The sequence below is a fragment of the Paramormyrops kingsleyae genome, chromosome 19 (genome assembly GCF_048594095.1).
Source record: "Paramormyrops kingsleyae isolate MSU_618 chromosome 19, PKINGS_0.4, whole genome shotgun sequence".
NCBI classification, from domain to species: domain Eukaryota; kingdom Metazoa; phylum Chordata; class Actinopteri; order Osteoglossiformes; family Mormyridae; genus Paramormyrops; species Paramormyrops kingsleyae.
In genome coordinates, this window is record NC_132815.1 from 29,600,176 (window position 1) to 29,613,498 (window position 13,323).

At 41.0% G+C, this 13,323-nt stretch overlaps 1 protein-coding gene across 3 annotated transcripts in view; it reads right to left on the minus strand.

The window, feature by feature from the left end:
• Positions 1-4,795: 4,795 nt before the first annotated feature.
• Positions 4,796-13,323, minus strand: part of LOC111839645 (kinesin-like protein KIF26A) — a 31,447-nt gene continuing 22,919 nt past the window's right edge. For 2 of the 3 annotated variants that reach the window (XM_072702941.1, XM_023803728.2), the window contains 3 exons: positions 9,197-9,394; positions 8,461-8,627; positions 4,796-7,411 (listed from right to left, as the gene is read on the minus strand). In XM_072702941.1, coding sequence (XP_072559042.1) covers positions 8,473-8,627; positions 9,197-9,394 — 353 coding nt within the window. In that variant the 3' untranslated portion in view covers positions 4,796-7,411; positions 8,461-8,472. The remainder of the gene's footprint in view (positions 7,412-8,460; positions 8,628-9,196; positions 9,395-13,323) is intronic. The other variant, XM_023803730.2, reaches the window with a different exon arrangement.

A 13,323-nucleotide genomic window follows, 5' to 3' on the forward strand; every position in this document is an offset into this window, starting at 1 on the left:
AATATATCACCCATATTCAAAAAAGTGGATGGAAGTAATCCAGCAAACTATAGGTCAATCAGTTTAACTTTCATAACTGGAAAGGTAATGGAAGGTATAATCCAAGTGAAAATGGTAGATTACCTGGATTCAAATAACATTCTGAGAGATTGCCAACATGGATTTAGAAGAGTCAATAAGACAGATATGACACAGATGTAGGAAAAAGTGCAGTGTTGGGCAATGTCCACTGGATAAAGTAGCTAGTGCTGGTAGTAAGCCAGGTTTATATAATGGCGATTGTGGAGCTGAAACCTGGGGGAGCGAAGGTAAGCCAGGGAGTCCATCCCGACGCCGGTGTCCCCTCCCTGTTAGGGAGACCGAGAGATGGGAATCTGGCCGGAATCTGCCGTGATGAGGGGGCGGTGGGTGAAGTGACTCACTGGAGGGGTCCACTGGGGCAGTCAGGGTAATCCCCGAGGGGTCCCACTCAAGCTCCTCCCCCAGCTCCATCAAGGAGGGAGGAGGGCTGGTCAGGTCGTCAGGGACCTCCTCGGGGACAGGGACTGGGGCTGTGAAAGCTGCGGACATGGGAGTGGGGTCAGGAGCAAGGGAGACAAGAACCGGGGAGACTGGAACTGGAGGGTCTGTAATGTGGGGGACAAGAACCGAGGGGACTGGAACTGGGGAAACTGAGATTGGAGAGTCAAGAGCCAGGGGGACTGAGGCCGTAGGGTCGGGACCGGGGGTATCGGGGCCGAGGGATCAGGAGCCAAGGGGGCTGCAGCCAGGGGGTCATGAACTAGGGGGACTGAGGCCGAGGGATCAGGGACCAGGGGGACTGAGGCCGAGGGACCAGGGAAGGCGGAGTGTCAGCTGCCTGAACTGGAGCCACTGGGGCCTGGACCCGCTTTTTCTTTTTCCTTCCAGCTGCAGGTAGTGAAGTCTGGGGCACCTCAGCTGGAACATCAGGAGGTGGCGCATGGCCGCTGGGACTGGACCCTCGCAGGGCGGCGCGTCGGCCGCCAGGACTGGGGTCGGCAAATCATCCGGCAGGACTGGAGCCAATGGGCACGTAAGCTGGTGGGACTGGGGCCTCCCTGGGTGGCGCATCGACCACCAGGACTGAGGCTTCGGGAGCGGGCAGCATGGGGACTGGCTCCTCAGGAGCGGGCATCAAGGGGACTGGCTCCTTGGGAGCAGGCACTGGAGCAGGGACCTCGGGCAGCAGCGGTGCAGGGACCTCGGGCGGCGCAGCCAAAGCTGCCAGGTCTGGAGCCATGGGGGACAGAGCAGGGGGGTGAAGCAGGAACCAGAGGGAGCTGAGCAGGAAACATGGGGAGCTAAGCAGGAACCACAGGGAGCTGAGTAGGAAGCACTCGCACAGGAATCTCTGGGAGCAGAGCTGGAGCCCCCGGGTTGGGGACCACTGGGGGCAGGGCTGGAGCCGCCTGCACAGGAACCTTGGGGGACGAAGCAGGAGGCACAGGAATCTCAGGGGACTGAGCAGGAAATACCAGGGAACTGAGCAGGAACCACAGGAACCTCGGGGGCCGTTGCAGGCACCGCCGGCACTGTAACCATGGAGGGCATTGCAGGCACTGTTGGCACTGGAACCACGGGGGGTCGGCCGGGACCTGCGCCTTGGCAGCGGGCGCTGCTCGTTTCAGGAACCGGGTGACCCGTGGGATGGCATCCCTAACTGGCCTGGCCCCTTTAAGGGCCAGGCGCATTCCCAGAAACGGGCAAGCTGCCAGCGCTGGCAGCGAAGCTGCAGTGATGCAGGCTCCGGGTGATCGCTCAGGCGAAGCGGTGGTGGTGATGTCAAAGGCGAGCACAACCAGATTTAGCACCGGGAGGGATTCCTCCCAACACGCAGCAGGACAGGCAGCGGAGACCGAGACGACCCCTAAGAAGACTTCAGGCACGTCTTCCGGTCTTCGGCTTTTCCGCTTTTTCTTTTTCCTTCCAGCTGCAGGTAGTGAAGTCTGGGGCACCTCAGGCAGCTCTGACAGCGGACCGTACAGTAATCGGCTGTCCATGGCCACCTACCGTATCATAGACTCTGCCGCACCCCTTCTCAGCTGCCGCATATTTTCCTTGAACGGGGACAGGCATTCCAGGATATATAGTCGCCAGGGCGAAAGCCGCGGGGACCTCCAGGACCTCGGTCCATTGTAGTCAATATACTACCTCACTCGTGAGGTCCGTATATTCCGCCTTGCTGATGAGAGGCGTCTTTTTGTTGAGTCCGGTCATTCTGTTGTGCACTAACCCAGAGTGCAGACAGAAGCGCAGGATGCCAGGATTCAGGGAAAACACGGGGTTTAATAGACGGCAAGGCAGGCAAACACAGGTTGACAATACAATGACCGGACTGGGGAAACAAACGGAAACACAGACTAAAAACATTGGACTAATGACAATTGGAAACAGCTGGTAAACACGGGGAATCCACACAGGGTTAATGAGGGGGAGTGGCACACGGAAGGAGTGGATGATCGGGGCATGACAGACAGATTCTTGCTTTTCAAAATGTTACTTTTCTGGATTTCTTTGCAGCAAAGCCCTTGATCAAATCACTAAAATGTCAAAATTGGGCACTCTGGTGTAGCTGCTAAACACGTCTCAGTTTCACACTGGGGCATGGATGATGCTATAATATTAGTGTTATAACTATCAGTAATGCTGTCAAATTTCTCTCAAAATACAAAAAAACACTTTCCAACAGCATGTTCACTGTGTAGTTTAATCAACTACAGCTATGTTATCATTTGAAAATGAAAGCGATTTCCATCTACACAGGTGTTTCCACATTGTTTACAAAAGTATTTCAGTATACACTGAAACAAGCGAAAATGTATATGACATGGCTGTTAGCCTACATTGGACATGCCCGTTTCTTTTTGCACAAATGTGCAGTAGTCACACTGTACAACATACTATTTAGCTTTATACAGGTCATATCAGCTCTTCTGTATCCCCCATGTTGGAATACTGTTTACTTCTGTGTAGGGTGACCAGATGACCCATCAGACAAAGAGAAGTGATACCAATACCAAGAATGCAAAGATCATACTTGTTGAATTGGCATGAGCGTTCTTGCTAACTTGCCTCCCAAGAATGAACTTGGGGTGCAGTGAATCATGGGACTGGTCTTGTTTGGTGAGAATGCAACCCATGTGTCCTTGATATGTGGGGCTCGGCTTGGAGCTGGTCTTCAAGAAACGTGAAACAGATATGCAAGAATAAAAGTATGGTAAAGTATGCATTCTGACAAACATCCAAGGCGTAACTAGTAGGATCAAATCAGGGAAGGGCTATGTGATGTGTAGGGATCGATTAGGGCACTTTTAAAGTCTGTGTTTTCATAAGTCTCTGTTTCACTCATCCACATTGCAATGATAAAATGGAGGTTTCAGGCTATGAGAGCATTTACAAAGGTCTCTATTTCTGTGGAAAGGAATTGCGGGGTACTTTGAATGAAAGGTGAAATCAGTGTCCACCAGGATAATATCTATGTGCACTGGAGTGTAGCAGTGTGGATGTAGCTTAAGGTGCTTGCAGTACAGCAAAAAGTAAAATATTTACATACCAAAACAAATGCCCATTAACATTATTTTGAGGCTATTGCCTCGGTAAGCTCCTACTAAAGACGGGACATGATTTCAAGGATAGACCGTAATGTATTTTATTTTCTAAATGTGTCAAATGTTCTTTGTTCACAGCTATTGGATGACCAACCACAACTGTAACCAGTCAAGTAAATTAATTGTCATTCATTTCTCTCTCTTTATATGATATCACTTGCTGTATAAATTGACTTAATTTTTACTTGTATTACTCCAGTATTTAAATGTGTGATCTTATGAATTTGATATACTGTACATATTTAGTCCTGCACACTCACACACAGGGACTGACTGACCCACTCAGGTTTGTAATTATATCTTTGTGGGGAATCTCCAATCACTTCCATGGGGAAAACTCAAATCCCAATATGACAACCTTAACCCCTACCCAGCCCTAACCTTAACCATAAATATATAATCAAACAAAATACAAGACATTTGACATTTTTACTTTTTTGAGTGGATTCACAGATCTTTGTGGGGACCTGAAAAATGGTCCCAGCAACATCAAATAACATGTTTTCATCACATTGTGGGGGACATTTGGTGCCCACAATGTAATATAAACCTAATCCTACTGTATCCTCTGCCCCCGTTTCATGAGGTGGCCTCCTGGGATGCTTCTCCAGCTGTCCTGATTACTCATTCACTAATTTTCCTTGGTCAAACTCTTCCAAAATCACTTCTACTGTGTTTAGATCAGGTGGCCAGGTCATGTGATTATTTCTTTCCTTTGTGGACAGTTTGGTGTGTCCAGCCTGCATTTATACTATATATACTGTTTTATACTCTTCATATGTTTCTTATCCAACCCGAATTCCGGAAAAGTTGGGATGTTCTTTAAATTTGAATAAAATGAAAACTAAAAGACTTTCAAATCACATGAGCCATTTTTTTTTGAGCCAAACTTTTTTTCCAGAGTTGTTGAAAATTATGCTTGGGCCTTCCTCAGTTGAGTGTTCTCTCAGTGGACAAGGTTATTATAATGACATACAGTCATTATACCAAGACCAATAATTCAAAAAGAATACACAATAAAAATGAAAGCATTGCCACAAAATAACAACAACAACAACAATAATAATAATAATAACAAACAAAAAATGTTATCAGCCCAATAAAATAAGTAAAAAGAAAATACTTTGTGGTGGGTCATGCTCTTAATAATCCAGAGGAATCAGCTCTTTATGAAACGGAATGGAAGTTCTGTTTTTATTAAGTGTGCACTGGCAGAGAAAAGCAGCAGTTGCACAGACAAGGGAAGCCCACAATTTACATAACATGCACACTTCGGGTAGATGCCATCGAAAAGACATGCAGTCCACGGGAGATGCTATACGGGAATTACATGGGAGTAACACTTTACAATGTAAAAGCGCGGTTACACATATTTAATAACACAATGAACATGAGTGGTGTAGCGGAAGGCTTGAAGGAAATCTGAATGATCAGAGGTGCAGATTGGTCTTGCGGTATCACAGTATTCTTCTACGTCACTCTTAAAAGATCTTTTAGAAACCCCTGTCTGCCGCCTGTACAGGTAGAATAGTGTAATGCAGTTATTGTATATACAGGAATTGTTTGTACTTATGTGCAGACTTCCAGTGCCTGGAACAAGTCACCACAGAATTTACTAGTGTAGTGTTGTACTATTTGAGTAATCAATTCCTCATGAAACTTAAAATTAAGGTAATTATGTGAGCTGGTGTAAAATTGAGAAATGCATGGAATGGTTATAAGGTGGCCCTGAGGAGAGGGTTGGACCCTGAAACAATGATCACCTAGTTATCCAACTAGATATCAGTGACTTTTCAATAACTGGAAAGTAATAGTTCATAAGTTTCAATTGTATTACTCTTTATTAATACATATTGTAGTATCAAATGGGTTCATTTCTACTGCCCAGTTAAAAAGTCTTAAACATAAAGTAGTCACATTCTCTCTCTCTATATATATATATATATATATATACACATATGTGTGTGTGTGTGTGTGTGTGTTTGTGTATTAAGTAAAACAATCAAGCAAACAGAACTGTAAGATTATTTTTTCCCCTGCCTTCTGCTTGTTTTATTTATTTATAACCAAATATAAGCGGAAAATGCTCACTGGTTTTTAATAACCCCCTGTTACTGCAGTAGGCTTTTAAAAAAAAAATCGGCATTCCAGAATTTAAAAAAAAAACATTTCACTTCAAATAATATCACTTCAATTTCAAAAGTATATACAGTACTGGACAAAAGTCTTAGGCATTCAAAGAAATGGCTTAAAGCTGTTAATGGAGCTTTGTTTCCCAAACCTCTCCTCAGGGGCATGCCAATCATTCCATGTTTTTATTAAATTTCACTACCAGCTCACATAATTAATTTCTCAGTTAATTAATAAATGTTAATAAATGACTCAGTGAGGTATTGCATTAACCAAACATAGTATGCTAGTGGTCAAGTCAAAAATTATATTGGTGTATGGTGTCGTTGCAGGGGTTTGACACCACACAGGAGAGGGTTTGAAATGGTAAGACTTATGGTAAGACTATATATATAGGTTAAGTGTGTGTGTGTGTCTATATATATATATTCAGTATATGATAATAATATAAATAATTTAAGTAGAACTTAAACAATATACATCATTTAAGTAAAGTTTTCTTTGACTGCCTAAGACTTTTGCACAGTATTGTCTGACCGGTCGATCGTGATTTTATGGTCAATTGCAGTGTGTTTCCATGCGGATCACACAATTATTAAAGGATACTTCTTTATGTCAGTGGTGGCCAACTGAAGGGGGACCCCCCCACCTGATCTGATTATACCGTGAGGTGGACCCCTCTCATTCGACAAAATATACTGTGGGGTGGACCCCCCTAAAGGCCTATCTTTGTGATTTGGTCATTTGCTGTAGTATTTTCTTTGTAAGAATAGGTCTTACTGTAAAAAAAGGTTGGGCACCACCGGTATAACAAATCCTGTATATTATTCAAACATAACCCAAAATGATGGCTTTGATAAATATATTGAGTACTGAAATACAAAAAAACCTGCAGTTCCAAAGCCCTATATAACATGACTGGCCACCCCTCTCCTTTCTGAAATATTTATTTATAGGAAACATTCCATAATACTGTTCATAGTCATAAAAGAGAATCCCCATAACTTTGAAAGCATTAAAGGCACTTGGAAAGATCTTTGAAAAAAAAACCTTATTTGACTTCAGACTCATCATGCAGGAAACATTGAGACATTCTGTATTTATGCATGACATACAGTAGATACATATTTTAAAAGCGTATTCATTTTTTGAAAGAAATAGCTATAGGAAAGATGGCAAAAGTGAAATATATTGCCTTAGGGGTCAGCTTTGGCCGAAATGTGAAAGTGGTCAAACAATATATGCTTCTAATGACACTGCTTTAAGGAATAAACTTCTTGTTTTCTTAAATTTTCAGTGCTACTACAGTTGCATGGAAATATCAGTGAAAAATGAGTTTGTTTTTTTCTTCTTATGAAGGAAGAAAACCACATCCTGTCTTTTTCTGATGTGGCCCATCCTTCAGCAGCTTTTCTTAGCCTCTTCAAAGATGATGCTTGATGCCCAGGACACCAGATTATTGCACTTCAAATTCAATATGTTGAGACTTTGACTGCATCTTGCACGTTGAACGTCTAAACCACAAATCAAAGCAGATCTTCATCATGATTTGCGATTTGTAAGTGTTAACACGGTACTCCAGGTGTCCTGGGTCTGCTCTGGAGCCTTCAATGGCAGCTGAGACTCCTTTTCCCATTTCTGCTCTACCTCAACTAGAGGAAAGGAGAAATGACGTGAACACAGGGATTAAACTCCTTTCATAGCTGCTGCATATCAGGTAAAGGATGTGGAGACTATAAACTGTCAGAATGGTACTTTATGGACTGCAGTGTTACAGTTATGCGCATAAACCTCCCTGGAGAGTGTTTGATTGCTGATTATTTGCATATATTTGTTGCATAAGATCTTCTGCTTCCTCAGCTCTGCATCTGACAGCTATACCACGTGCATATGAATATATCTGTTATTCATTTTCATTCCAGATAAAACTGTTTACTTAATAAAGCTTAATTTAGAAAAAAAATATGTGTTAAAACTTGATAGAATATGACAATGAATTTCAAGTAATGCTTCAAATCTGCAAATAATAAAAAAATAACTATGTTGGACTCAGTGTGCTGAGATCAAATATTAACTGTCTCCAAACCATCACAATATAAGATACAGCAGAATAAATGTTTGTATGAATGATTTGTTTGCCATAAATGAAGCATGTTGTAAAAGGATTTAATAATTAAATTACAGATTGCATCATTTGTATTTAACTAAATTTTTACTTTAGTTTACTTTAGTTTACATCTACCTCTCTAAAAGTGTGACTTGTTAGCACAATGCTATTCTTATTGAGCTACAGTTATGTGTAAGAAATTGTGTAAGGTTTTAATAAATTAGAAAACGTTTTTTCCTGAATAAATTTTTGAACTTGTGGTTAGAGAAAGTTGTTAATATATTCTGATCAGCTGTTAATCCATTAAAAGATCCATTAGCATTAATTATTAATAAGCATCACTGTAATAACACAAGTGAACACAATGAGCTCAACAGGACAAAAGTGATTACCCCCTGTGTATGGATGATGCAGTGTTATACAGTGTTATAGCTCAGGGTTCAATTCTCATTTTCAAGATCTTTTGTTATTTCTGTAACTTGCTGTTTCACATTTAAAACAGCTTTAGTTCTAAGTTTTAGTTTTTTTTTTACTCAATCAAATATATCCATATTAAAAAGAAATAAATCACATCAGTGACATGATCCTTCTCACATTTTCCAGTTCTCACTTGTTCCTGCCAACTTTCTTGGGTTTATCATCCACCTTCACTTGGCCTCTCCCAGCTCCTCCTTCAGCCTCCACTGTTGGCCTTCTGGCTGCTGAATCTGCAGCCAGTGCCTCTCTACCATCTTCATCCTGGCGCGGCATATCTGTCGGCCCTGCAAGTAGGATCATACAGCCACCATGAAGTCCCATTTCTGCATGAATGACTCCCTCAATCATAGCTGCAAAAGGAATTAAACAAGCTGTTTTGTACTAAAGACAATCATTGACATCAAAGACTACCAACTTGCATAGTAGTCCATTGTCTGTATTTATTAAGGAAAAATAGAAAATTTGAATGCTTTCTTTTCCTAGGACAGACACGTTGAAGGTAGACTATAGTTTCCCTTATCATCTTTAGTCCTCCAAAGTCAAAGTGTTATAGTTTCTTGCATAAATCCCAAGTTCCTAATTAGGAAGTTAATTCACAAATACAGGTAATAAAAATCTATCACAGTGATTTTAATTACTGCTCTATTTGGAGGCAAGCTGTGCGTGAAAATTAATCTTTAGCATCAAACCAATCATTAGCAACCTATTTTTTGGGTGCATCACATGCATCTTTTATGTTATTAAGTTATAAACCAACTATAGAAATAATATACTGAAATAAATGGTAGATAAATGGTCAAACCAAAACAATGAAAACACAACAGCTAATAACGGTACAGTTGGACAAACGTACTGTAGCTGAGCAGGGGAGTGGTGCCAGAATCTGGCGCCCCTTGGTGCAGCCTCTCCAGCATATCATCGATCTCGTACACCTTGATCTCAAAGGGCGTCTTCAGAGGCAAAGTGTGATCTGACCTCTGGCTAGTGAATTTTCTGCCCAGGGACAAAATGTTGGGCATGGGAGCTGGAATTAGTCGCCGCCTCTGGCTGCCTGGAACAGAGGTACATCGGAGCAGATTATGATTATGTCATGTAGACCAATAACCAATGAGAAATGCAGTAGTATTATCCAACTTTAAATACAGATACAATAACAGGTTATCCAGAGTGATACTTTTATTGCAGACACAGGAGCAGTAAGTATTATTCAATGATATATTACAACAGGACAGTACAGTTTAGTGCAACTGGAGTGCTATAACAATCATATAACTTATGCAGCACTGTCTGCACATTAATGCTATCTGTGTCTGCTCCAGATCTATAAAGGATATACAGACACTCCTCTACTTATGAACTTTCAGACATATGAACGAAGAGGACTGTAAGCCCAAATTGTGTTTGTTGGGCTCCCGCTTCCTGTCCGCAACATCATTTCTTTTTTCTGCGCGCCAATTTTTTAAATAATAAAAATCATTTATTGACCCCTGTGGGGAAACTGTCTTTACACCTCTGTCAACTTGCTCTTTCTAGAGTAAGGGTAGCCACCTGTTGGGGCACCCAGGGAGCTGGGTGTTGAGGGCTTTGCTCAAGGACCTGCAAATGTACTGAGGCTGGGCTTGAACTTACAACCATGTGATTACAGGCACATAAGCTTAGCCCACTGAGACATATGCAGCCCCCAATTCCACCTAGTATGACTTCTGGCTGCTACTCCCACCATGCAGCAGTGTAGCGTGCATACTCCCAGCATCCTACTTCTTTGTACTTGCGTATACCCTTAAAATGATGTTGAATAGTGACTTATGAACATTTCAAGTTACAAACGGCAGAACGGAACGTAACTCGTTCGTAAGTAGAAGAGCATCTGTATATCCAAATTAAAGGAAACATGTCATAAACTTTATTCCAACCTAAAATATTAGTCTGTGTATGTATAACTCTGCTTTTAAAGGACACATCCTACATGAAGCATTGTTGGGACCTATGAGTTAAAAATGAAGTTTGCTGGCAAGTGTCAATGCAGTAAAAATAAACAGTGAATTCAGTCAAAAGAGCAACTTGCTGAATGTATATAGGTCTGCCTTGAGCTAGGAAATGATCCTGCCCACCTAAAGAGGGAAGTATTGTTGATTTGTTTGTTTGGCATCAGTCTTGCATACCCTGTAGAACTATTTATTTAGTCAGTTACAAACAAGTCCTACTTTAAACCAGCTTGTGTTGTGGCAAGTCTCAAGGTCAAAACTATAATACACATGCTTTGAACAAAGAAAAGTTGGTTCAGTGGGTAGCACTATTGCCTGACACAATCTGTGTGTGTGTGTGCTTGCAGTTTTACTTTGTTGTACTTCTTCTGTTCATCCTAGATTCTTCCCTCAGTGCAAACCCATCGTAGAGGTGAATCGGCATTGAAATATTGCTATAATATGCATGATGTACACATGCCTTATGCCCCATGCTCCCCTATCCCCCCCTCCGCCCCACACACACACACACACACACTGGATATGTGTGCACAATCATTTCCTTTTCTAGATTTGTGGTTATGTACGTGAAAACTGAAACAAAGAAATTCTAATTTGCCAGCTATCTGTCTTATACCCGTAATTACAGGCAGTCCCTGGGTTATGAACATCCAATTTACGGGCAACTTGTACATATGAACAGATGGCCATGAAGTCTATTATATTAAAAATTTGACTAAAATGCAATTGTTTGTAACAACAAACACATGTACAACTTTGTGATGCTTGTAAGAACAGTACATGGCCTCAGCGATTCATTGGCTCAACATACAGTACAGCACTGAGTTACTTTTTCAGCATAATAATAATAATAATAAAATTATTATTATTATTAATAATAATAATATAATTATTAATGATGTTCACTGTTCCCAGTTCCTATTTCAGTTCTAATAAATTATATCATATCATTTTCAGAAAGGGACAGTAATTCAAAAATGAAGAGCATTTGTTCCATAATATTTGCATATGCAATGCTAAGTTCTTAACCTTATGAATCAAACTCTGCATACATATATTCCAGTAGGATGTGTACTGAAGAAAACAGGGATTGTGTCATAAAATTAGTTTGATAATTAGGGCATCTACACCTGAATAAATGAAATGAATATTCAGAAAATTAAATTGTGATAATGAAACGTGCATCTGTGATGTTTCGTGGTGGTGCAGTGGCTAGCAGTATTGCCTTAGACCTCTGGGACCAGGGTTTGAGTCTCTGCCATGGTTCCATGTGTGTGGAGTTTGCTTGCTCTCCTCTTGTCATTGTGGGGTTTCCTCTGGGTACTCCAGTTTCCCCCCCACAGTCCAAAAACAGACCGAGATTAATTGGAGTTAGCAAATCACCCATGTGATTGCATGGTGTGCGAGAGTGTGATGGGTTGGCAGCCAATTCTGGGTTGTTCCCTGCCTTGTGCCCATAGCCTCCAACACAGGATGCAGACCCCCCTGTAACCCTGAATAGGACAAGTGGGTTCATAAATTGCATGGAATCTCCCAGCCATACCCTCACCAATCTGACCAGTGGTGCATTTGCTGTACAGTGATGGAAGTTAGCATTAATGATGCATCATACTATGTTAGTTCAAACTAACATCCGAAGTACGACTGTTTCCCAAAACCATTGTACTTTGATAGTACCACAATAGTTTGAACCACCATAGTTCTAACTACCATGGTTCCAGAGGTGGTTGGTCGGAGGAAAAAAGAACTATTAGCTGTTAGGCTACAATGCATTTAGTGACATGGGCTCTATTTGTAGTTACGTTTATTACTTAGTACTTAAAGTACTTAGTACTTAAAAATTCCTGATCCATTGCTGTTCATACAGCCTATTAATGGCTCAGTGGGATTGATGGGTGGTTATCATGGTATACCAGATTTCTCACCTACCTAACCATGGTTCATATCCAAGCACCAGTGTGTTTTTATAATCGTTTTTCATATTACAATGAAAGCTCTCAGTGATTAAAAAGTGATTCATTATTTTTAGCCATTAATTTGCCAGTGTTTTATTTTCTTTCCCTATGGTTTTTCTGATTTAATACTGTGCATACATAAGCACTGAATGATAAATTGTTTCAGCATCATCATGATGTGCACTTGCATAATAATCATATTGCGTGTTTCAGAACGGCTTTATGACTGCTGACACAACTCGCGACAACACCGCCAACTTACTAGACACTCTGTTAGATATGTTCTAGTTTATTTTGGGTAATTTCATCTTGTTTTTGGTTTTATAATTTATATTGCAATATTTCTCGATGTGATATTGCAGGATGTTAATCGTTCAGCTCTAAATATATATTAATCTATGTAATGAATTCTACCACACAGCACAAACAAGGTGGGGAAACAACATCCTCTCCAATCATACCATATGCACGAAGAGAGAAGTATATAAAAAGTACTCTTACAACTACATTTTCAAAGCACTTGATATTATAGATATTTGTACAGCAAGATTATTTAATGTTTTCACTTTACTTACATGTTGACAACCCTCCTTTGACTGCATTTTCAATGATGTAGTCACCCAGAACTAAGCTTCTAACTACAGCTAGAGATCAACTTAACAGTGTTTGTGAATGTTCGTTCGAACTATGGTTTTGAGAAACACTTGAGTTGTTTAACAATGGATCGCACTATGTAAGTTCGCAACCTCGTTACCTCCATAGTTTGAACTATGGTTCGGAAAACTCCTGCATCATGCTTGCTTACTTCCGAATACGCAAGTTGTTAATGTACAATACAGGCCAGAAGTTTGGGCCCACCAGAAAAATTCAAAAATATAAATGGTACACTGCTTTTTCAAACTTTTCCTACAAGAAAATATTAGAAATACTTCAAATAAATGTAACTGACTGGTTTTGAAGTGTAATGTAACAATATACTGTGCATTGTAAGTGCAATTTAATGAATTTTTGAGAATGTTATCCTCAAAATAACCACCCAT